The sequence below is a fragment of the Peromyscus maniculatus genome, chromosome 19, assembly GCF_049852395.1.
Source record: "Peromyscus maniculatus bairdii isolate BWxNUB_F1_BW_parent chromosome 19, HU_Pman_BW_mat_3.1, whole genome shotgun sequence".
In the NCBI taxonomy this organism is placed as follows: Eukaryota; Metazoa; Chordata; class Mammalia; order Rodentia; family Cricetidae; genus Peromyscus; species Peromyscus maniculatus.
The window spans coordinates 66,465,868-66,490,205 of NC_134870.1; the positions used below are offsets into that span (position 1 = coordinate 66,465,868).

At 44.7% G+C, this 24,338-nt stretch overlaps 1 protein-coding gene across 6 annotated transcripts in view; it reads left to right on the forward strand.

Moving 5' to 3' along the window:
- The window catches only part of Dym (dymeclin), a 283,454-nt gene that overhangs the window by 59,133 nt on the left and 199,983 nt on the right, over window positions 1–24,338 (forward strand). For all 6 annotated transcript variants that reach the window (XM_076555514.1, XM_076555516.1, XM_015992663.3 and 3 more), the window contains exons 7-8: window positions 653–778; window positions 2,285–2,427. In XM_076555514.1, coding sequence (XP_076411629.1) covers window positions 653–778; window positions 2,285–2,427 — 269 coding nt within the window. The remainder of the gene's footprint in view (window positions 1–652; window positions 779–2,284; window positions 2,428–24,338) is intronic.

Genomic DNA, 24,338 nt, shown 5'->3' on the forward strand with positions numbered 1-24,338 from the left:
AAAGGTGGGCGGGGGGATTAAGAAATACACACAAGATAATTTATAGCAGTAATTCAGGAAATGTCATTGTTGAGAGTATAGATGTGGACAACCGTGCTTTTTTATACTATTTATTTATTTGCTCCCCTCCACGCCCCCCTGGGTGTGTGTATGTGCCTCGTGTCTGTATGCGTGTTAGGGATAAGCATAGAGGGTAAAGCAGAACCCTGTTCTTCTTACCATACACCAAGACTAGTAGGACATGGAAACTGGAAAGGAGGAAAATAATGGGATACCAGGTCTACATATAAGAACTAATGACTGCGAATGAATGGGCTTAATATGTTGGCTTGACTTAATTAATTAATTAATTAACTTTAGTTTTTTAGTTTATTTGAGACAGGGTTTCTTTTTGTAGCCTTGGCTGTCCTAGAACTGGCTATGTAGACCAGGCTGGTCTGAAACTCATAGAGATCCACCTGCCTCTGTCTCCTGAGTGCTGGGATTCAAGGCATGCCTAACTTGACTTAAGTTTTGTGCTGTGTTTTTTTTTTTTCCAATAACTTGAAAAATTTGAAGCTGTAGACTTGACTTTTTAAATGTACAGTTGATGTGGAAAGAGCAGTGTTTTAGTCTTCCAGACTGATGATGATTCTGTTTCCCCCGTCTTCAGAGACATCACGTACGAGATATCAGTGGAGGCCATCTCAGCAATGGTCGTCTTCCTTTCCTGCCAGCTCTTCCACAAGGAGGTTTTGCGACAGAGCATCAGTCACAAGTATTTGATGCAAGGTCCATGGTATGTTGTTTTACAAACCACTGTGATGCCTGCTCCGTTATTTCTAGCATTGTCTTCTCACCTGACGTTTCTCTTGGTTGTGCTGCTGTTGTGATCCCACACAACACAAGGCCAGATTCTGGCTCTTGTCCACTCTGTCCTGTCTGTCTGTCCACTTGGTCCTGCCTGTCTGTCTTGTCCCCCAGATTCAATAGTGCCTCTAATTGTTGCCTTGTAGACTAGCGTGATATCTTCTCTCTTTTTCTTATCCTTTCTCTGTGAACAGTTATCAAGTCCTCTTTGCTTATTCAAATTGTTCCTGAACCATCATCTTCTTTTTACTAGTTCCTTTAAATCTACAATTGTCCCTTAGTATCAGCAGGGAGCCGACTAAGGATACCAAACCCCGCAAGACCCTAAAACATACAGTACATAACCTGGGTACATCCTCCTGTGTACTCTAGATGCTGTCTAGATGATGTATAGTTCCTAATGCAATGTGAATGCTTTGTAAATAACTGATATACTGCATTGTTTGGAGAATAATAAGGAGTAAAGTTCAGTATAGATAAGATTTTTATTTTCTTGGGTATTTTCAATTTGTGACTGGCTGAAATAGTGGATACAGACTCTGAGGATGTGGTGCTTTCGAATTCGAAGGACCGACTTCTGTGATCTGTGTCCTGTCACGTTTTGTTTAGACTATTCCAGCAGTCTCTCCACTGTGCTCATTTAGTAAGTATCTACTTATTATATGCTAAACACGTGCTGGGCTTCGGGGCTGTGCCCCTTAGCAGACACTTAGGGGAATATGGATAAAAATACTTGGAGTAAACACAGCATCCTACCTTCTGTTGACATCATTTTCAGAAAGCTTTTTTTTTTTTTTTTTGGTTTTTTTGGTTTTTTGGTTTTTCGAGACAGGGTTTCTCTGTGTAGCTTTGCGCCTTTCCTGGAACTCACTTGGTAGCCCAGGCTGGCCTCGAACTCACAGAGATCCACCGGGCTCTGCCTCCCGAGTGCTGGGACTAAAGGCGTGCGCCGCCACCACCACCCGGCTCAGAAAGCTTTAAATCAAGCAAGTCCTTGAAATAAGTTAGTTTTGGTGAAGTTATGCAGTAGTTCTGGGAACATGGCTGTGGGTAGAGTGTTTGCCGAGTGGGATGAGTGGAGGATGTGGCCGGCAGAGAAGAGTGTGGTCTTCACTGTGCTCCTCCCCCTGCCATGGTTGCCATGGTTACACCTGGAGCATCATCTCAGGCTCCTTCAAGCGCCTGCTGTACTGTTTTATCCACTGCAGTTCTATGTAAACTACAAACAAGGTAACAGGTGCTTGCATTGTGATGATTTGATTCGTGCCTTCTGGCGTGGTAAGAGGCAACGCTAAGGTCGAGGCTTGAGTCGCGTGCTCAGTGATGCTGCCGTATTCCTTGGGGAGTATTAATGACGTGTACTCCCGTGATGTTATGCAGGATTGGGTGACTCTCGTGCACAGGAGTCTGATTGTTTTCTCTCCTTTCTGTATAGTCTTCCCTACACCAGCAAACTTGTGAAAACCTTACTTTACAACTTCATCAGACAAGAAAAGCCACCTCCGCCCGGAACCCACGTTTTCCCTCCGCAGTCGGATGGGGGAGGACTGCTGTACGGACTGGCGTCAGGAGTAGCAAGTAAGTCCTTCCAGGCTCCCCACTCCTCTCCTTATCCACATACATTTGGTCTAATTAGGCTAAGAAATCTTGTTCGCTTGGCTGACACATTATCCACTCTGTTGGATCTGTGCAGCTGGCTAAATGTAAATACTGAAAGAAATTAAAACTTTTTAAAATAAAATATTCATCCTTCCATTCTCTGTGGTGGATCATGTTAAATGTATACAAATAATGAATGGATTATTTAGCTATAGAACATAATTTTTCAAGAAGGAAGTTTACACGTGAATATGCATATGGTACAAGTTCTGGATATGAAGAGAGTCAAGGTGGGCTGTTGGAAGCTCTTTACTCCTTGTGTTCTAGGAGCGTCTTTCTGCTGAGAGTCTCTGTTGGTTAGGATTTCATTGTGTAATCTCAGTGCTTCGTTCAGTGACAAATGGGGAGGTTGAGAAGAGTTTGTAATGAACTTTACAGTGGCATGGTGTTGAGTTGTAGGTGTCCTAGCTGAGGAACAGCCCTTTCCCCCCCTCCCAGGCATCATTTCTGCTAGAGATGTGGCCAGCACACAGTGCCTTTGGACCTCCCTTTTTAGAGTGGTGGCCCTGCCTGTGTGCACTAACATGGCTGAGAACTTGGCCTTCATTTTAAAGAAGTAGCTTGACACCTGGGCATTCTCCCGCCGGCATGTGAGCTCTTACTAGGCTTACTAAGTTAGTAGTATGTGGTGCAGAATTACAGAGTGCTGGGTCCCAACAGAGTTCCCAACGGAATATGACTGTGGTACATTGTCCATGAACAACCAGCAGCATGGGATGGGAGGGGCCAGCACAGTGCAACAGTCTACCCTACCATCAGGCTTGCAAGCTTCTCACTAAAGCGGCAGCTTTGGTCTGTGATTTCAGCAGCTGATCAGTAAGACATACTTCCTAGATTGGCCTGCCTTTGCTTTCTCCGGGGGTCGTAAATTTAAATCCGTCTGGCATCACTCACACCCTTGGCTGTGGTGCTAAGGAGCCAGCCTAGAATGTCACCTTGCATTGCTTCTTCCTTTCCTGCCCCCGACCCCCAGCACCCGACTGTTCAGGTGGCATGCAGCTCCCTTGTGACCTGGAGACAGCGTAGGAATGACTTTCCAGTCTCCAGGAGGACCGAGCTGTCTGTTAGTGTTTTCTTTCTTTCCGTTATCATCTAAGTGCCGTGAGTACTTGAAAACTGGGTGTTGCCCAATATTCTAATGTAATTAGCGATTTTTCCCCCTCCAGGAAGCAAGTTCATTAATTACTTTCTTTAAAACAGTGGTCATACCTGACAGTTTTTTTTTTCCAAACAAATTTGTATACAGTTTAAAATTTTTCTTTCATTTACATGTTATAGCAGGTGTCTTTGGTGTTATTAGTTTGCTGAGTGTCAGCAAACTTGAATTTTAAAATTTATATCTGTTAACTAGCTGACAGAATACTACAAGAAAGTGCCTTAACTCTTGTTTTCTTGCCCATTGAATGAGAAGGTTGGGATAGTGATCTCTGAGATTTTTTCTGAAATCACTTTTAATAATTCCTACAGTCCTGTTTTCATTGTCTTAAAAATTAAGTATTTCATTTAAGACATTAAAATACTTTTTTTTACTTTAAAATGTTTTTGTTGAATATCAATCCATTATGAGTATTATAAGTTAGATATTAAACCAAAGCACAATTACAGGTTAAATGATGTTTTAATTTAATCACAGAGATGTTTTAAATAGAAACCCACCATGTAGGCTGGTTAAGTTCCTTGGTGCCCTCTTTTAGAAATAAGTAGGTGAGAGGAAAAAAAAAAAAGGCCTTCCATTCCCCGTGAACGCTATAAAGACCAGCACGTTTGCATGCTGTGAGCATCCTCTTGAGATCAAACGGTAGGCCTAGGAGACTTAGAAAAACTACATGTATTTGTGTGTCTTTTTGTGTGTGATGTATAAGCCAGAGGAAGTGTTGGATGTCCTGGAGCTAGAGTTAACAGGTGTTGCGAGCCACCAGGTGTGGGTGCTGGGAACCAAACTCTGCTGCTCTAGAAGAGCAGCGAGTGCTGCTGACCCCTGACCCCCTCTCCAGCTCTGGTCCCTGTCTGTTAAGATCTCATTACTTGATTTAACACTGATAAATAGAGCTTTTGTTCAGGGTTTGTGAAGAATAAAAGAGACAGTGTGTATAAAATCTCCTCTAAAACTATGTATTATCTGCCCTTATGCAAATAACTTTTGCTGTACGTCCTGAAGCACTGTGGAGCTTAGTAATTAAAATAATTAGAATGACATAAAAATAGTAATGAAAGTAAGTTTAATTAGAAAAATAACCAGTGATCAGAAAATCCTAGGGACATTTATAACAATGTAAAAACTCAGAACTTCTATCATTTTGGTTTGCTTAAACTTTAAATCATATAAAAAAAAGTTTTAAAAAACTGAGTAAATTGAATATGCCTGCCACATTCTTTCTTTGTGTCCAACTGGCTTTTTATTTTATGTGGTGCAAAATTTGTCAGTGACAAAAAGGAAAATTTGATTGTTAAATAGATATTTCCGCAAGAAATTTCAAATTTCTTCCTTCCTAAATGAACTTACCTTGACAACAGTTGCCATGGTACCATTTCTTAGGAACTAACTCATCTGAGAGGTTTTATATTTGCTTCTTTTAAGAGTGTGTGTGTGTGTGTGTGTGTGTGTGTGTGTGTGTGTGTGTATGGAGGCTGGAGGAAACCCTTGGATGTCATCCTCAGGAACACCTTAGGCTAGACTGGCTGGCTAGTGCATCCCGGGGATCCTTTGTGTCTGTGCTGGGATTCCAAGCGTGTGCCACCATGCCAGCCTTTATGTGGTTTGGGGATGGAGCTCAGGGCCCTGTGCTTGCAAGGAAAGAAAGCCCTTTGTTGACCAAACTCTCCTGCAAGTCCCTATGTGTGCTTTTGACTGTTTATCAAATTAGCCCGAGAATTTAATAGATGCTGACTTAATTTGAATTAGAAATATTTCAAAGATTCACTTAATCAAAGATATCAGAAGTATCGGTAGTCCTAGTAGTAATCAGTGATTGATGATTCTTACTATGCTGGCATGCTCAGGATGTGAATCATCCCTTCCTCCAGTGTATCTGCTGTATGTGTTACACCCCATTCATCCTTCCTCCAGTGTATCTGCTGTATGTGTTACACCCCATTCATCCTTCCTCCAGTGTATCTGCTGTATATGCTACACCCCATTCACCCTTCCTCCAGTGTATCTGCTGTATATGCTACACCCCATTCACCCTTCCTCCATTGTACCTGCTGTATATGCTACACCCCATTCATCCTTCCTCCAGTGTATCTGCTGTATATGCTACACCCCATTCACCCTTCCTCCATTGTATCTGCTGTATATGCTACTTCATTCATCCTTCCTCCAGTGTATCTGCTGTATATGCTACACTCCATTCATCCTTCCTCCAGTGTATCTGTGCTGTATATGCTACACTCCATTCACCCTTCCTCCATTGTATCTGCTGTATATGCTACTTCATTCATCCTTCCTCCAGTGTATCTGCTTTACAGTTAGAAGTTGCTGACAAATGTTAAATTATAAAAGACGTTATCTTACTCATTTTGGGAGTGTCACTAGGGACAACATCTTTAGAAAACTGTCTGTTATTTATCAAATTGAGTATATTTATGCCCTTTAGTCCAGCAATCCAGCTACTAGGTGTATTGCTTACAAGAGCGTGCTCATAGGTTTGTGGAGATGCAGATACATTTGTAAGGCCATGCGTGGTGATGCAAACCTGTATTCTTGGCACTGGGGAGATGGTGGCAGGAGGGTCATGAGTTCACAACCTGGGCCATATAATGAGACCCTGTCTCAAAATAGAAAAACACAAACAACAAAAGACAAAGTTTACCACCAACAGAGAAGCCAACATCAAAGAAATTATTATCATTAACTTGTAATATTTGCTTTTTTTCTTCAATTAAAAAAGTATTACCATGTGTACAGGATGTGTGTGAATGTGCATGCCATGGCATGCATGTAAAGGTCAGAGGAAAAGTCTGTGGAGTTGATTTCCTGCTTTTACCCTTATGTGAGTTCCAGGAATTGAACTGAGGTCCTCAAGTGCCTTTACCTGCTGAGCCATCTCACTGGCTTGGAAATAGTGTTTTATTAAGGAGGAAACAACTTTCCCTGACCGTAGTTTACAGTGAGTGACGAAAGCAGTGAATTATGACAAGGTACTCTGTCACTCTGTTGGGGAGTTTGAGGACCAGTGAAGAAAGGTGCAGTCAGTCCAAGTGTAGGTGACTTTTCTGTGTGTCCCTGCAGCTGCTCCTAAATGACCACACAGAGACTTAATATTAATTATAAATGCTTGGCTGAAAGCTTAGGCTTGTTTTTAGCTAGCTCTTATAACTTAAATTAACCCATTTCTTTTCATCTCTGTGCTGCCTCGAGGCTCATTTACCTCACGTACAGACTTCCCATCCTGCTCGCTCTGCGTCTGATGGCGTCTCCTCCGACTTCTCCTCCTCCTCCCCAGCATTCTCTTAGTCTAGTTCTTCTGCCTAACCTTATCCTGCCTAACCACGGACCAGTCACCTTTTTATTAAGAACTGGAGTAACACATATTTACAGTGTACAAAGATTGCTCCGTAGCATTCCAAACTATTGACCTTCATTGAGTTCGGCTCCCGACTCAGATTCCTGCTGCACACTGAGGTCCTTTTGTCTCTCTATGATTGGAAGCACATTCTGACCTCTGCTACTGGCGTTTAGAGGCACTCGTACTCCTAGTACCTCAGTCAGTTCTCAGGTAGTTACTATAGCTTGTCGTCAACGTGGGCGGTCTCCCCTGTACCAGTTGAGGGGAAGGACAGGTTATGAAAGCCACCTGTATGTCCTTCATCTCAAGTAAAGAGGGCATATTTTGGGGCTGCTACAGAATTTTCTCTTGAATGTGCTGTTTGTAACAGTGACTAGTTGCACGCTCCCATGTAATATCCCACATTTTAGCTGAGGACATGAGTGCCAGGCTTAGAAAGCGTAAGCGGGTCTCTCTTGCAACCAAGCGCAGCCTGTTCTTTGGCCAAAGGGATGTGTGTAGAAGTGCCACAGGCCAAGTGGCAGGGGCATCTTTAAAGAGAGTTCCTGTGCTTGTCCTTCCCTGTTGACTCGAACGTAAAGGTGTTCTTGGTGCTTGCTTTAGACATCATGGACCATGCGGACCCCAAGAGTGGCAGCTACATATGTGGGGTCTGCAGAGGCTCTCTAGTGGGACCTTTCTCAGGGTCAGAGACTCTGAGCTTGCTTTACCCAGCAGGGCTGCATAATGGGATGATTTGGCCACAGGCGTGGTTACCGGGTGTTTGGAAGGGTCTGCGCTTGGCTGTACGTTGTGCTTTGATCTTGGAAGGGGGAGGTCTTTTGTCTCTCCCCTTGGCATTGTATAAAAAGCCCTTTGGAATAAATCTCAAAGCAACTGGGTATTGACCCAGGGCCCTCTCAAAGCTATCGAATGTCTCTGTCTTTCTCTCCATCTCCGTCTATATTTCTATCTAATACTTCCTCATTCCCCTCTCCTCCCCACAAGAACCCTTCGAGAGGTCGGAGCTGGACTCTGATGGGCTCCCACACATATAACAGAGAAGCCGAAAGGAGAGCTACCTGACACTCGAGTGTTGTGAAGGAGCACACACCTGCACTGCAGCTTCTCACAGCCTCCTTTGCACAGCTCTCCTCAGTCCCGATAGTTAGGTAATAAAAGACAAGATGGCAGCGTGGGTGTGATGAATACCTCTCTAGGATGGCAAGTGTGTGGAAGTCCTCATTAGAACTGTATCGCAGTGGAAGAGAGTGGGATGAGACGGGACCAAGTCCACCTTCCCTAGGCTGCTGTTCTCAGTTCCCTGGTACCTTGTCATATTCTTCACAGGATAAATGAAAGACACAAAAACAGTGGTTTACTCAGACTTTTTTCTTCTCTTTCTTTTCTTTTTTTCTGTGGTGATATTGTGTTCCCCAAAATATTGTGCACCCTAATAAACTTATCTGGGGTCAGAGAACAGAACAACCACTAGACATAGAGGCCAGAAAATGGTGGCACACACGCCTTTAATCCTGTCACTTGGGAGGCAGAGATCCATCGGGATCTCTGTGAGTTTAAAGCCACACTGGAAACAGCCAGGCATGGTGGCTCATGCCTTTAATCCCAGGAAGTGATGGCAGGGAGCAGAAAGGTATTTAAGGTGTGTGGATGAGGAGCTAGAGCTTAGTTAAGCTTTTAGGCTTTTAGCAGCAGTTCAGCTGAGATCCATTTGGATGAGGACACAAAGGCTTCCAGTCTGAGGAAACAGGATCAGCTGAGGAATTGGCAAGGTGAGATGGCTGTGGTTTGTTCTGCTTCTCTGATCTTTCAGCATTCACCCCCAATAACTGGAGCCTGTCCTGGAACTCACTCTGTAGACCAGACAGGCTTCAAACTCACAGATAACCTGCCTGCTTTTGCCTCCCAAGTGCTGGGACTACAAGGCATGCACCGCCCACCCCCCTCCCACCTCCCCACCCCCACCCCCCACTTCCCATTCAGACTTTTTTTCATTGTTCACAGACAATGAATTATGAGCATCATTGTAATCCACCCACTCTTGAGGAAACCATGAGAGCTGTTCACAGTGAACAGCTGAGCAGAAATCATGTGCAACCAGTGAACACTTCTAAGTTCTTGCGTTCTGCTTTGGCAAATGTCTTACCTCTCATCCCCCTTTTCCCCAAAAGAGATAATTATATGCAAGTTTAGTTACTCTATTAGTTTCCTCCCCTCCCCTCCCCTCCCCTCCCCTCCCCTCCCCTCCCCTCCCCTCCTCTCCCTTCCCTTCCCTTCTCCTCCCCTTCCCTTCTTTCCTTCCCTTTCCTCCCTTTTTTCCTCCCTTCTTTCCTTCCCTTTCCTTCCCCTTCCTCCTTCCTTCCTTCCTTCCTTCCTTCCTTCCTTCCTTCCTTCCTTCCTTCCTTCCTTCCTTCTTTCCTTCCCTTTCCTTCCCTTTCCCTCCCCTTCCTCCTCCCTTCCTCCCTTCCTCCCTTCCTCCCTTCCTCCCTTCCTCCCTCCCTCCCTCCCTCCCTCCCTCCCTCCCTCCCTCCCTCCCTCCCTCCCTCCCTCCCTCCCTTCCTTCCTTCCTTCCTGTTTTTTTGTTTGTTTTAGTTTGGTTTCTGGAACTGTCTCACTATGTAGCTCTGGCTGGCCTGGAATTCACAGACATCCACTTGCCCCTGCATCATGCGTGTTAGGATTAAAGGTATGTGCCACCTCGCCTAACTGTTAACTTCATGAAAGCCTTTGTAAACGATTAGTGCTGCAACAAAATGTACCATATTGGTTGGATGGCTTTGATTGTTAATGACGTGTCATGGACTCTCTAAGAACTTATACTTCTGATTTGAAGAAGCTGGATATGTGTGATCTGCTGGAGGTGTGTGTCTGTGTGTGTGTGTGTGTGTCTGTCTGTCTGTCTGTCTGTCTGTCTTCCAGCCTCACTGTATAGCCAGCCCTTGGCTGGCCTGGAACACACTCTGGGCTGAGAGGCCCCGACTTGGAGTGGTCCTCTCTGCCGCAGTCTTCTGAGCACTGCAGTCCCAGGCTTGAGCCACCACGCTTGGCTGCTTTTTCCTCTAATTTTAGAGTGATGTAATATATTTTTGGAAGCCCAAATCTTGTACTTAAGCCTGCTTGTTTTGTGACCTTAGAGGGGGTAATGTCACCAAATTTGCTTTCTGTTAACTTTTGTGGCTTGAAATTTTAATTCTTGTGTTTTCTCTTTGCTATTTTCTTTACTTCTGAAATCCCTGTCAGATGTAATAGAACATCGATTCTATTCTTCATGTTTTTTTAAAAATAAAAATCAATAAATCTTAACAACAACAACAACAAACCCGTGAAGTATGTTGGGAAGTGTTGTTCTAGAGGCTAATTAGTGTAGACTAAGGGGAGAATGGTGTCAGAGTGTGATGGCTAATCCTGATTATCAGTTTGAATGGGAGACACCTGGATGTGTTGACAGGGCATCTCCAGAGGGGATCACTCGGGTGGGGAAGACCTGTCCTGAACATGGATGGCACCATCTCCTAGGGGCCTGGACGGAATGAAGTGGAAAGAGGAAGGAAGCCGACAGGTGCAGGAATGCTCCTCCTGCTTCTGACACTGTGGCATGATCCTCCCTCCCTCCATGTCCTCTCAGCTTGAGGGACCGTGACTCAGCCCTGAGAAGTCTTCCCTTTTGTCACAGAAAACTGACCAACACACAGGACATAGGCAGCAAAGATAGGGTGCTTTAGATTATCTAGAGACATTTGTGAAATGCTTGCATTTTGTGGGCTTATAGTTACTGATAAAGAAATGATGCCCAAGATAAGAAAGGATATCCTGCCTCTTTTATAATAAGAGTGAGTGCAGAGACTGTGGATCATAAAGGAGCAAGTTCTCTTTAAATTCAGGTTAAGACAAGTGAGCGCCACTGAGCCTGGATTAGCTTGGAAGTTGAGAGAGAGCAATAGGAGAATCAGTGGCCTGGAGCCAGGGACCCAGTGGAAATGCAGGAGGCACTTAAAGTAGAGTAAGCAGATGTTTGTCGGCTCGTTCTTCAGCTTTGTGTAATTCCTATGGGACATAGGATGTAGATGGAGTATTGCGTTTAGTCAGGGTGCAAGTTTTGCCAGGAAAACATTATGGACACAAAAGAGAGTGAAGACTTGGAAGGGAATGCATAAGGAGATCTGATGCTGAGCTGGAGAGGCCTAGATGGTTGAGGAGAGAAGAACACAGTGAGGCTAGTGATGGGTAGTGGAGAAATGAGCAGGGCTAAATCATTTGCCCCCAAATTATTTGAGTCAGGGACTAGAGAAACACCCCGGCTGCTGGTAGGTGGTCATCAGAGAGAGGAAGTCCTGGATTCAGAACTGTAGTGTAAGTACAGCTGTTAGTAAGCCGTGTGTGTAGGCGGCCTGTGGCCGTGGGGTTGCCGAAATAGATGGAGGACCAGGGCCACATTTGGGGTGAGCTGTTTGAGGGTGTGTTGAAGTCTTTGAAATGAGGACAGGTAGTGTGGAGGGGAAGACAGTGACGTACGTAGTGCTGACTGAGCAGGGGTGCTGGTCTGTCAGTGACTGAGCAGGGATGGGTAGGGTAGTCTGATGGGATTCACAAGTAGTTGTGTCAAATCTGCCTGAGGGAGAGAGCAAACTTCACTTCCTGAGAGGGCTTCTGAGAAAGAACTGTCTTTGGGGGCCTTTCAGGAGACACTCAGGTCTCAAAGAAACAGGGGTGGAAAGTACAAGGGTTTCTGGTGAAAGATGTGTGTCTCAGAAGGCATCAAAAGGCCGAGATGGGGAGATGTGTGGGGCATGTTCATGCCATATGGCTCTGAGTGCCGGTGTGATGTACCTTAGGCCTCTGTTGATCCAGGTAAATGGGAAGATAAGGCAGAAGGGGGTGGTCTTTCAGGGGAGAGTGAATAATAAGTGCAGTTCTAGTATATGACAGTTTGTCTTGGGGTTGTTGATCTCTTAGCCAGGGAAGTATGCAGACCTCTGGGAGCCTGTCTTGTCTTGTGGTCGGATATGTTGTCTAGTGGAAGAAGACCTGGCCTTACCAGTTATGAATCACTATATTCTTGTAGGTTGGCCAGAAAACCCACAGCCACCTTCATTTATCATGTTTAAACTCGCTTAGCAGATTTATACATTAAAAAGCTAGAGATGCATCATTTGAGGACCATGACCAATTCAAAAGCAAATGGATAGTGTGCCAATAACAGCTCCCCCTCCTACTGCAGAAATGCCCGGTGCCAGGGTTATGTCCACAGGTCTGTATGTACATATCCATGCAGTCAGTTCCACAGCAGCCTGGCTTTCTGCAGCTAGAAGACTTAGGGCCTCCTGCAAAATGATAATTTTCCTGGAGAGTTATGAAAACAAAATACAGCATGCTACAATTTGTTCAGTAACTTAGTATAGGTCAGCATGGATCACAGGTTAACATTAACGTTACACACCTCTGTGCCATTCGTTTACAGAAGAGTGAAACGGGACTTGAGTCTGTGGCCTGCTTGTCCTTCAGGTTGTTCAGGCACTGTAAACTGCCCCTCCTTTCTTCCCTTCTGTCATGCACAGCTGTAGCTGAAAGTCCAGGTACATCTGGGTGGGGGTGGGGGGTGGGGGCACTTGCAGATCTCCCCCCCCCCCCCCCCCCCCCCGCCCTGCCCACACTAGGTCACAAGCAGCTCTCTGAGGAACACTCTTAGGCAGAGATCGAGCTTACTATGACTTGCTGTTTTGCTATAGTGGCATTACTTTCTGTATTTATTCTTCAAAATTCTAGGCACCGTGGGGTTTGAGAGATATAGCTCAGTGGTTAAGATCACTTGCTGCTCTTCCAAAGGACCCAGGTTTGATTCTCAGCATCCACAAGGTGGCTCACAGTCATCTGGAACTCCAGTTTCAGGGCACAGACATACAGACATACATACATACAGAATACCCATATATGTATAATACTTTTTAAAATTATAGGCATCTTGACTATAGTGTCGGCAATTTATTATATCATGGAACAGTCTGAGCAAGACCTACACGTGGATAATTTAGTAAGTGCTAATTGAAGGAATGAAGCACAAAGGGGCAGAATGCCTGGTAAGATCTGTTGATTAGGTGAAATCAAGAAACACAGATGCAGAGCCACAGTGGGCAGATGGGGGGCCAACGAAAAGAACAAGCCACTTGCGTCTTCTTGAGGAGTCGCCCTTTCCTTTCGGATGTGGGGAAGGAGTCTGCAAAGACACTTTGGGACTAGCTATGTGCTAAACCACAAACTGTTCTTCCCTGTCGCAGACAGATTGAGTTCAGGACTGCTGAAGGCCAGGAGCTGAAGATCTCCTCTGTGGTGGGCGTCACACTGTTGTAAATGCCCACTGGGGTGGGTCCTGTGCTGTGGAGCAGGAAGGGCCCGGAGGGAGGATCGTAGCTGAGGGCACCTACTTTAGAGTCTGAACATGAGTGCAGGTCTGCAGGGTGCTGTTGTGTGAGTAAGAGCACAACCTCTATGGATTTGAATGCTTTGCCTGCCAAGCTGGGAGAATGCTAATGTTTGGGGAGCGTCTTTGGTAATTTGTGGGGGTCATCATTAGCTGTCAGGCCGCTGTTCATCTTCACCTTAACTTTCCTTCTTTCTGCTCACTATCCCCAACCTGGTCCCTTGAGTGTGGTGGTCTTTGACCTTTATCGATTATCTATGCCATCAACGTAATCTTTTAAAGCTAACCTCTGATTTAAGTGAATGGTTTATAAACTTTGTAGTGCTCTATTATGCTGATATATAAGACATGCATGATGACGTTTTTTCAAAGTATTTAAAATGGTGCTATTAACAATCAAACCATCTTTTGATATAAAATATTAGCAAAAACAATAAGTTTTTAAGTGCTCGCTGATTGTGGTGACTTTTTAGTGTCGTTTGTGTCCGGAGAAGCCCTGCCATGCAGGACTGCTTCTTGTTAATAAAGGTGGCTAAGTCTAGTTTGAGGTCTTGGAAACGGATGGGAAACAGAACTGATCATATTTTCTTTGTTTTTAGCTGATAAGAAAGAGGACAAGGAGCCCTCATTGGTAGCCAGAGGGTCAGCCCTGCAGTCTCTTGTGCCCTGTGTTCACTTGTACTTAAATGACTAACCTTTTAAAATCTTTGATTTCGGTGTGAGACATTTTTAGAAAAATTGTGTGGTTCCATTGTTTTTAGGTAGATTTTTGTGAGAGCCGGTTAAGCCTGGGCAGCATTACAAACTCACTCAACCGCGGTGTGTTTCTTTATGCTGAAAGAGAAGGAAGGAGGGGAACGCCACCCTCCCCGTGCGTGGCGGGGCTCCCACTCTTCTCTCAGGAAACCTGGGGTACCACCCAGCAATGACTTTCTGACAGATGGACTGAGGGCGGGTGCCACCGTCAGCCTTGGTGATGATGCTTTCTGCTTCCGTGATCCTCGGATAAGAGACAAGCCTCCTCACCCACCCTGGTGGTGTCTGCGTATGAACCTGCTTGTTGAATTGAGTGCTCTCAGGGTAGGTTTTCAATCCCGTGAGCACTTTTAGGGCCTTCCTAAGCCTCACATTCACTCTCTTCCACATCACTCATTTACTACACATTCCTTTCATTTTCTGATTGTTCATGTCTTGGTAACCTCTGAATTCATTACTTTTAAATTTTCTTTTTCAAGTGTCTATTCGCATCTTCCCATTTCAGAGCTTCTAGTTCTCAGGGCCTCTCAGGCCTCTTCTTACTTCTGCCTTCTGGAAGCAATGGCATGGCAGCTGCCTTTGTTAAGGCCTGGTACAGCACCCTCCACAACGTAGGCTGGCCTCTGGCTGTTACCAGCATAGTGGAAATGCTTTGGAAGAAACTCCAGCCTTCTTTCTCAGAATGTCCCTTTAAGCCAGGGAGCAATAGTTACTCAGGGATCCTCCTACCTTTGCCCACAGTGGTCTCACAGGGAACCCGTTCTTACTGATCAGTGTAAGTGTACCACATTTTCTTTATCCATTCGTCGGTTGAGGACATCTAGTTTCTGGCTATTATGAATAAAGCTGCTATGAAAAGAGTTAAGGAAGTGTGTGGTGATATGTTGTGTATCATATAAAGCTTGCCTGAAGATCAGAGAACAGATTCAATATAGAGGCAAGGCAGTGGTGGCACATACCTTTAATACTAGTACTTGAGATCTCATTCCTTTGATGGAAGCACACACACCATTAATCCCAGCACTAGGAAGGAAGTGATGACTGGGCGGATAAAGGCATATAAGGAACTAGAGCCCTTTCAGTGGAGGATCAGAGGCTTTCAGTCAGAGGGTTCGTGGAGATAGGATCTCACCTTCCATTCCGCCTGAGGATTGGTGGAGATAGATAGGATCTTGCCTTTGATTCAGCATGAGGATTCGGTAGTGGTGAGAAGTTTCTCTTATCACTTTGTCTCTCTGATCTTTCAGCATTTACCCCAAATATCTGGCTCTGGGTTTGGTTTTTTTTTTTTTTTTTTTTTTTTTTTTTTTTTTTTTTTTTTTAAATTGAAGACCATTTAAGATTCTTGCAACACAAGTGTCCTTGTGGTATGATTGAGCATCCCTTGGTTATATTCCCAAGAGTAGTATAGCTGGGTCTTGAGGTAGAGTGATTCCCAATTTTCTGAGAAACCGCCATACTGATTTCCAGAGTGGCTGTACAAGTTTGCACTCCTACCAACAATGGAGGAGTGTTCCCCTTGCTCCACATCCTCTCCAGCATGAGCTGTCATTTGTGGTTTTAATCTTAGCCATTCTGACAGGTGTAAAACGGAATTTCAGAGTTGTTTTGATTTGTATTTCCCTAATGGTTAAGGATGTTAAACAGGGAAAGACTTTTTTAAGTGTAACACATGAATGAGAATACAGGCAACTTAATATTTAGCTCAGTTAATTATCATAAAATGAACATACAAAGTTAAATCAAATGGTTCTAGTGTACTCATAATCTTTTCTTACTCGTTTTCCTAATGATTTTTCTTTCCACCAGCAAATAAACCACAATCCTTACTTCTAAAGCTCTTGTTATTTATTTTAATGAACATACAAAGAATTGGGCTTCATCACGACGTCTTTACACATGCATATGAAGCTCTTGTTCTATATCCTTCTTCCTCCCAGTAACCTGATACTGCAGATTAGTTTTGCCCATGTTTGCGCTTTATGTTCACAGACTCATATGGATGCATTTTGTATTTGTCCTTTCTTCTGTTTATTTGTAAAATCCACACTTTGGGTGAAGCATAGTCCCTTCATTTTTTATTTTTTATTGCAATGTATTACCCCAGTTTGAGACCATTCAAATCTTATTCATTCTTTATGTTGCAATGTGTATTTGATTTATATCTGAATTTTGGCTGTTAGATAATGAGACCAAAAATAATTACGGTCTCTGCTTTTCATGCTGGTCTCATCTCCTCCTTTCCTTCAGTATAAGCCCTGCTGCTGTTTTCCTCTTCAAACTAGAGTCTGTATTTCTTTCTGCCCCACTTGCTCCTTTTCATTGCAGACCTGCACGAGGGGGATTACTAAGAACCATGCAGCAGAGTCAGTATTAAGCTGTCTTGACATCTCCTCTGCCAAAGAAATTAGGCATATTTAGCTTTAGGCAAGTTCTTTGGGACAAGGTCAGAAAGCAGCCATATTCTTTGCCAAAGTATCACCATCTTTAACCTACTTGCTAACATTGTTTCCCTCTGAAACCCCATGAGCTGGGCCTCCAGGGTCTACAGAGCTCTTGGCACCATTGTCTCAAGCGCCTATCAGGATGGCTCACTAAGTTCTTCGCACAGCATTCAGCTGTTTCTCTAGTCCACAGTGCCAAAGCCTTCCGCATTCTGACGACAACATGGTCAGGCTCGTCCCAGCAGCGGGCCTGTCTCAGGACCTGCTTCTGTCCTGGTTACCTTCCCACTGCTGTATTAAAACACAATGACCAAGGCAACTCAGAGCTAAGAGGCCATCACTGTCGCCGTGGGGAAGTGTGGCAGCAGGCACACGTGGTGACCAGTGCTGGAAACCGAGAGCCGAGTGTTCACGTCTCAACCACAAACAGGAAGCGGAGAGCGCCACCTCAGAATGACTCAAGTATGTGAACTATCAGAGTCCACCCCAGTGACCTTCTTCCCCCAGCAAGGCCACACCTCCTAATCCTGCCCTGTCTGTCTGGGGCCCAAACTGTGAGAGACCAGCCTCTCATTCAAACAACCACACATCCCTCTGAGCAGTGTTTCCAAGTGAGCCAGGAGTGCTAGCACTGCGTAGACAGGCAGCTCTCTGTAACTGTCTTCACCATCAGAACCTCCTGTGCACTGATTTCCTCCCTGGAGGTAGCAGGCTGTGGAAGTCCAGGAGTCTCCTGGAGCTTCCGAGGTCTCAGACCCTGCAGTCACCTCCTGGAGATGGCCTTTCCCGAGCCTGACCCACCGGCCCTGAGTGCAGGCCTCCCGTGGCTGCATACTTCCTTGTGACCCTCCTGCCACGTGCACCTTTCTCCCCATCAGGCTTTGCTTCCTCGGCTGCCTCCCCGGGCCCATTTTCACCTGCGGCTGTGCGACTCTGATTTATGATTGTTCCTCTGTCGGGCCCCAGGGCAGCTCAGTTGCGAGTAATAGATTTCCTCTCAAGATGGCACTCAGCTGCCGCTCACTGATTCAGGGAACTCCTCTGGTCTGCTCACCCATCCCTCCTCACCTCCAGGAGGTACGGCTTCAGCTCCGCCTGCAACTCGATTTGAGGTCTGTGAGAACTGTGGGCCCGTGCTGGGACTGGGACTGTTAGTGACTTCTCCAGGGTCTCCCGGCTGGCCCTGGGGATGAAGTCTGTGCTTCCTTGACCCCCACCGTGGAGCCGTCCAGCTGGAGCTGCGTTGGGTGTGCCTTGCTTCTTTTTGCTCTTTGCCCATCATATTTTCCCTCTCGCCCCTCTGGTGAATTTCCAGTGCTTTTTTTTCTTTTGGAATACTGCCTGTTTTTACTCGTGGCGACACTTCTTCACGGATCCACAGAGGCAGCTCCCAGGCTACCTCTTACCCGGTAGCTGCCAAACTCAATGCTTTTTAAGTGAAAGATCCCCTTTTCCTTAATGGTTATTACATTCACAATGTTTCAGTTTGTCATGCTTTGTGTGTGCATCACATTTGCATGAGAGTATATATATTTGAGTTAAAACTTTAAAAATGGTATCAATAATAGATTCCTTTTTTAAAGATTTATTTTCTTCCTTTCATATGTTTGTGTGTCTGTGAGTGTGTGTATCTCTCTCTCTCTCTCTCTTTCTGTGTGTGTGTGTGTGTGTGTGTGTGTGTGTGTGTGTGTGTGTGTGTGTGTACCCACAGAGGCCAGAAGAGTGTGTTAGATCTGGAACTGGAGTTAGGGGCAGTTGTGAGTTGGGGGGGCTCAGAAGTGAACCCTGAGAGCTCCTAACCGCTGAGCTGCCTCTCCAGCCCCGGAGTTACTTGTTTAGTTAACTTGAATTCTTTTTTACTTTTTGTTAGCTTAATTTTACTTCAGAGCTTATTTGGAAGACCCAAGGAGTATAATTAAAAAGCACTGGGAACCTTCCTTAATTTGGCCTTACGAACAGAAGGAAATATACTGTAACTTTCCTTTATTTTTCTGGTAAAGAGAATTTTCTCTTTTTCTCTTTGCCAACAGGAAAATGCAATTCCATTAAGGTTCTTGGGTCATAGATCAGAGGCTTGGATCTACAAAAAGTGAACTTTTGGAAGAAGTATGGTCCAATGTCATGGGCCAGTTCAAATGACAATGTGGGCAATGACAGGCTACCTCCTCCTCCCTCTGAGGAAAGGCAGCTGTGAGTGCAGGTTACCAGAGACTGGGGAGAGGGAGAGAGGGAGGGGAGGGGGGGGGAGAGAGAGAGAGAGAGAGAGAGAGAGAGAGAGAGAGAGAGAGAGAGAGAGAGAGAGAGAGAGAGAGAGAGCTGTGAGTGCAGGTTACCAGAGATGGGAAGCAGAGAGGGATTGTGGAGTGTGTGTGTGTGTCTGTGTATGTCTGTGTGTGTGTGTGTGTGTGTGTGTGTTTGTGTGTGTGCGTGTCCCCTCTTCTATAAGAAGCTCAGGTTCCTGGGAACAGTTTGAAAGTATGAAAGGGGGAGTGAAGAAGCCATCCTGAAGAGAATATGTATTTTCTTTGTGCAGTTCATCCCAGGAAAATTCGCTTGTTTCTCCTTATAATGAAGATGGACAGCTATGAGGGAAATCTGAAAACAGCACTTACATTTTATCCTGGAGAGCCTTTGGAGTTATTTTTGCTGTGGGTTGGATTTTTGAGTTATGTTTTCTCTGCCTACAATCCTGGTCCAAACAGTGGTGAATACATTGGCAAACAGTCTTGGGACAAACTCTGGGTGGACGGGAGTGACCTAAGCTTCACAGATAGGTTTAGGTAAACAACTAGCTTCAAAGAAGAAATAGTTTTGCTTCTGACTGTAGTTTTAGTTTTTTACTATTAAAGTTTTTAAAACTACATTTATTTGTCTATCTGCGTGTCAACGTATGTGTATGTACATATCTGTCTCTCTGTGTGTTTCTCTCTCTGTCAGGCTTGGCAGTAAGCATGGGTAAAATTCACCGAACCGTCTCATGGCCCTCCACTTTTCCTACAGCTGTGTCATGAATGGTACAGAGCAAAGCTCGGAGTACATTAAACTTGTGATCTGTGGTTGTCAGTTAGTGGATGAGTTTTACCCAAAATTTCCTAATGAGAACTAGGGAGTACCCTACTCATCAGAAATGCTCCTGCAGTAAACGGAGGGGGAGCTCTGGATGAGCCCCAGCTTTCTCTGCGGACACCGAGGCTTTACCGGGAATGTGGGTGGAGGCTCCCTCCACACTCCTGGAACCTCTGAAATTCGGGGGTGGGGGTTGTGCACCACCCTCATAAAAATCGTCACAAGTTAGTAGTTAGAACCATTGAAATGAGTTGTGGAGTAAGTTAGAGGGGACGGGAGAGATGGCTAAGCAGTCAGTCCCAGTCCGGTCCCAAGCAGCCCTGTCAGGCGGCTCACGAATGCCTGTAACACTTCTCTGGGTGAGCCAACACCCTCTGGCTCCCGGCGGCACCTGCAGACATGTGCACGCAGTCACAGGCTGATACACACACGTAAGCATAGTTTAAATCTTTAGACAACTAAAAGTTTGTGATGTATATGACCACAACTTGGTAAGAAATGGCATACATATCATGTAATATTTATATCAACATAAAATTTTAGATGCACGTATGTGAGTATTGCCTGTGTGTATGTGCACCACATTCATGCTCGCTGCCTGTGGAGGTCAGAAGAGGGCATCTGATCCCTTGAACTGCAGTTACATACAGGCAGTTATGAGCTGCCACATGGGTGCAGGGCATCAAACCCGGGTCCTCTGAGAGAATAAGTGCTCTTACCTGCCGAGCCATCTCTCTTGCCCTCAACGGGCATAATAAGAGATAGTTTATATTGTATGTTCCATCAAAGTGTAAAATACAAAAAATAATAGATCTCTACATCGAACAGTGTATAGTGAAAAGGATTAAAATTGCTTGCCATACCAAGTTTAGAGAAATAAAGTTTATCAATTGCTTGTTTTGCTATACAATATTCCAAGGATTTGTTAATGGTGTAATCTCTGCCCCTTGTAATAAGTAACTTTAATCATAGACATGTACAAAGATAAAGGTACGAAATCACTTACTTATATCACATAGATAGAATCAATGATAACATGTTAGTGGGTTTTTGTCATCACCCCCCACCCACCCACCCAGACAAGCTGTAGCCCTGGCTGTCCTAGAACTTGCTCTATAGACCAGGTTGTCCTTGAACTCAGAGATCTGCCTGCCTCTGCCTCCACCTCCCAAGTGTAGGGTTAAAGGTGTGCACACCACTGCCCAGCTTGCTAGTGTTGTTTTTTTTTTAAAGCTTTATTTTATACCGTGTGTATGGATTTTTTGTCTGCATATATGTATTTACACCATGCTTGTGTCTGGTATTCATGGAGGCCAGAAAAGGGTGTCAGACCCTTGAATCTAGAATTACAGACAGTTGTGTGTCTTCATAGAGTTGATGGACTGAACCCTGATGTTCTGTAAGAGCAGAAAGTGCTCTAACCTCTGAGCTATCTCTCCAGCCTCTGTTGGTGACTTACCTCCCAAATCACCAGCCAGCCTCCCCTGCTTTCCCTCTGTCTTAGGGTTTCTACTGCAGAGATCAAACACCATAATCAAAGAGCAGATTGGGGAAGAAAGGGTTTATTTGGCTTATACTTTCATATTGTTGTTCATCGCTGAAGGAAATCAGGACAGGAACTCAAACAGGGCAGGAACCTGGAGACAAGAGCTGAGGTAGAAGCCATGGAGGGGTGCTGCTTACTGGCTTGCTTCCCGGGCCTTACTCAGTCTGCTTTCTTATAGGACTGGGCTGGAGAGATGACTCAACAGTTAAGAGCATTGACTAGTCTTCCAGAGGACTCGGGTTCAATTCCCAGCACCCACATGGCTGCTCACAACTGTCTGTAACTCCAAGATCTGACACCCTCACACAGACATACATGCAGGCAAAACACCAATGCACACAGAATAAAAATAAATAAATAATTTTTTAAAAAGAACCCAGGACCACCAGCCCAGGGATGGCACCACCCACAATGGGCTGGGCCCTCCGCCGTTGATCACTAATTAAGAAAATGCCCTACGGGCTTGCTTATAGCCAGCTCTTTGGGAGACATTTTCTCAGTGGGGGTTCCTTCCTTTCTGATGACTCTAGCTGTATGTCAGATTGACATAAAAGCAGCCAGCACACTCTCCCTGACTCCATCCCCTTCTCCCACATCTTCCTCCCCAACTTCTGCCAAGTCTTCCCCTCCCCCTTCCCTGCCTCCTTTCCTCCTTTTTAAAACTTGTTTGTTTAAGTAAAAACCCCGGGCCGTATCCTCAGTTCCACCGTGTATTGCATCACATTTTCTGAGTTGGCGACCAGGAATTTCCCCCCTCCTGCTGCCATCCTTGCTGATTGGTAATTGCTAAGTTCCCTTAGAATACGTCTGTGTTTTGAGTGATACTCTAGAAAGCCAGTGACTGGAAATGACCTTCCTCTGCACCCTTCTCCGTGACCTGGTGTGACCAGCTCAGCAGTGACCCTGGCACATATCACATGCACAAATGTGGGACTTGTTATTGTAGACAAGTGTTGTTTTGTGATTGGCCTTTTTTACTCAGTGATATTTGAATGAGGGTTTTCCATGTCCCACATAATGATATACCAACAAGTCTAAATTCTGTTGTTTTTAATATTTTTTTCACATTTTTAACATAAAATTTTTGAACATATTTTCCTTTCTCCCAACTCTTTCCAAATTCCCCCCCCCCACCTCTGTACCCACCCAACTTTATATTACTTCTTCACCTCCTCACAAAAACAAAAAAAACTTAAAACCAAAACACCCCACACAAATAAAAATCAAAACAAAGGAGCAAAAAACCAATAAGAAAAAAAAAATGCCCAAAACAAAACAAAAGGCCTCAAATAAACCACTGGGTTAGTTTTGTGCTGGACAATACTCCTGAGCCTGGGGTCTGCCCTGGAGTCTGATATACCCAATGACACTCCGCTGGAGAAAGCTGATTCCCCTTTGCCCATTGGTGTCAATTAAAGATAGCTCCTTGGTTAGGGGTAAGACCCAGGATTCACTTCCCCTCCCAGTGCTGGGACCCTGTCTGGCTTGAATCTGCACAGGTCTTGTGTGCACTGTCACGGTCCATTTCACATGTGTGTTGGTCCTGTTGTGTCTGGAAGAGACTTTCCTTGGAGTTCTATCATCTACCACCTCCAGCTCTTAGAATCTTTCCACCTTTTCTTCTGCATAGCTCCCTCAGCCTTGAGGGCTTTGATGAATATATCCCGGTTAGGACAGAGTGCTCTAAAGTCTGTCGCTGTCTGCACATTGTTCTGTTGTGAGTCTGTGCAAGAAGATTCTCTGATGTGTTTTCAATGAGGCACGGATCTGTTTGTATAGTATGTCTTTAGGAGTCTTTTCATTGTTATGTTTCTTCAGCAGAATAGTAGGGTCAGGTTTTCCCCCCAGGCCCAGGCCGTACCTAGTTTCAGGTTCTTGCCACTTGAGTAATGTCAAATATGGGTTCCATCTCATGCAGAGGCCTTTGGATCCAATCAAAAAGTGATGGGTTACTTCTGTACGTTTGTGCAATTGTTGCACCAGTATATCTTTGGGGAAGGTCACTGTTGTTTGTAGGTTGCAGGGTTTGTACCACGGTGCTGTGTAAAACGACCTTTCTCTTCCAGTAGCATGCAGAGTACCTTCAACACCATTAATACTGGTCAATAGGGGTGAAGCTTCTACACTTAGGTACTGGCTTGACATCTCTGTGTTTGATGACGTAAGTGTGATCTTCAGCAATAGAGCCTGTGATGTTTGGGGGATTCCGTGGGATTCATTTGGACAACATTTTTCTGGCAGTGGAAGTTTCACTCGGTGTCATGATGTCTAGAAGGCATTGTCTCCCCTATTATTAGACAGTTTTACTTCGATCACCTTCATATGGACCTTGGCTTTTCTAACTGGTGTAAGATGAAATCTCCAAGTAGTTTTAATTTGTATTTCTCTGGTGGCTAAAGCTGTTAACAGTTCTTTTAAGTGCTTCTCAGTCGCTGGAGTTTAATCTTTTGAGAATTCTGTTTAAAAATTTACCCAATTTTAATTGTTTTTTTTATGTCTGTTTTGTTGTTGTTGTTCTTTATATACTTTAGAGATTAACCCTTTATTGGATATGTAATTGGTAAAGATCTTTTCCTATTCTGTAGCCTTCCTGCCACTTTGTTCAAATGATGGTGTCCTTTGTTACACAACAGCTTTTCGGTTTCCTGAGATCCCACCTATTGTTGTTTTTAGTGCCTGTGCTATTGGTGTTCTGTTCAGCAAATCTTTTCCTGTGCCAATGAGTTCAAGGCTAGTCCTCACTTTCTCTTCTGTCGGGCTCAAAATATCTAGTTTTATGTTGAGGTCCTTGACCTGCTTGAAATTGAGTTTTGTACAGGGTGATAGATATGTATGTATTTTCATTCTTTTGCGTGTACCCATCTGTTACATTTGATGAGCACCATTTGTTGGATATGCAGTCTTTTCTGTAGTATGGAATTTTGCTTTCTTTGTTAAAAATCAAATGTCCGTAGGTGTGTAGAATTATGTGTGGGTCTTCATTGGTCCCATTGGTCAACATGTCTGTTTTAGGCCAACATCATGTTGTTGGCTTGTTACTGTCTTTCCTACTGTAGCTGTGTGACACACCTTGAAATCAGGGATGGTGGTACTCC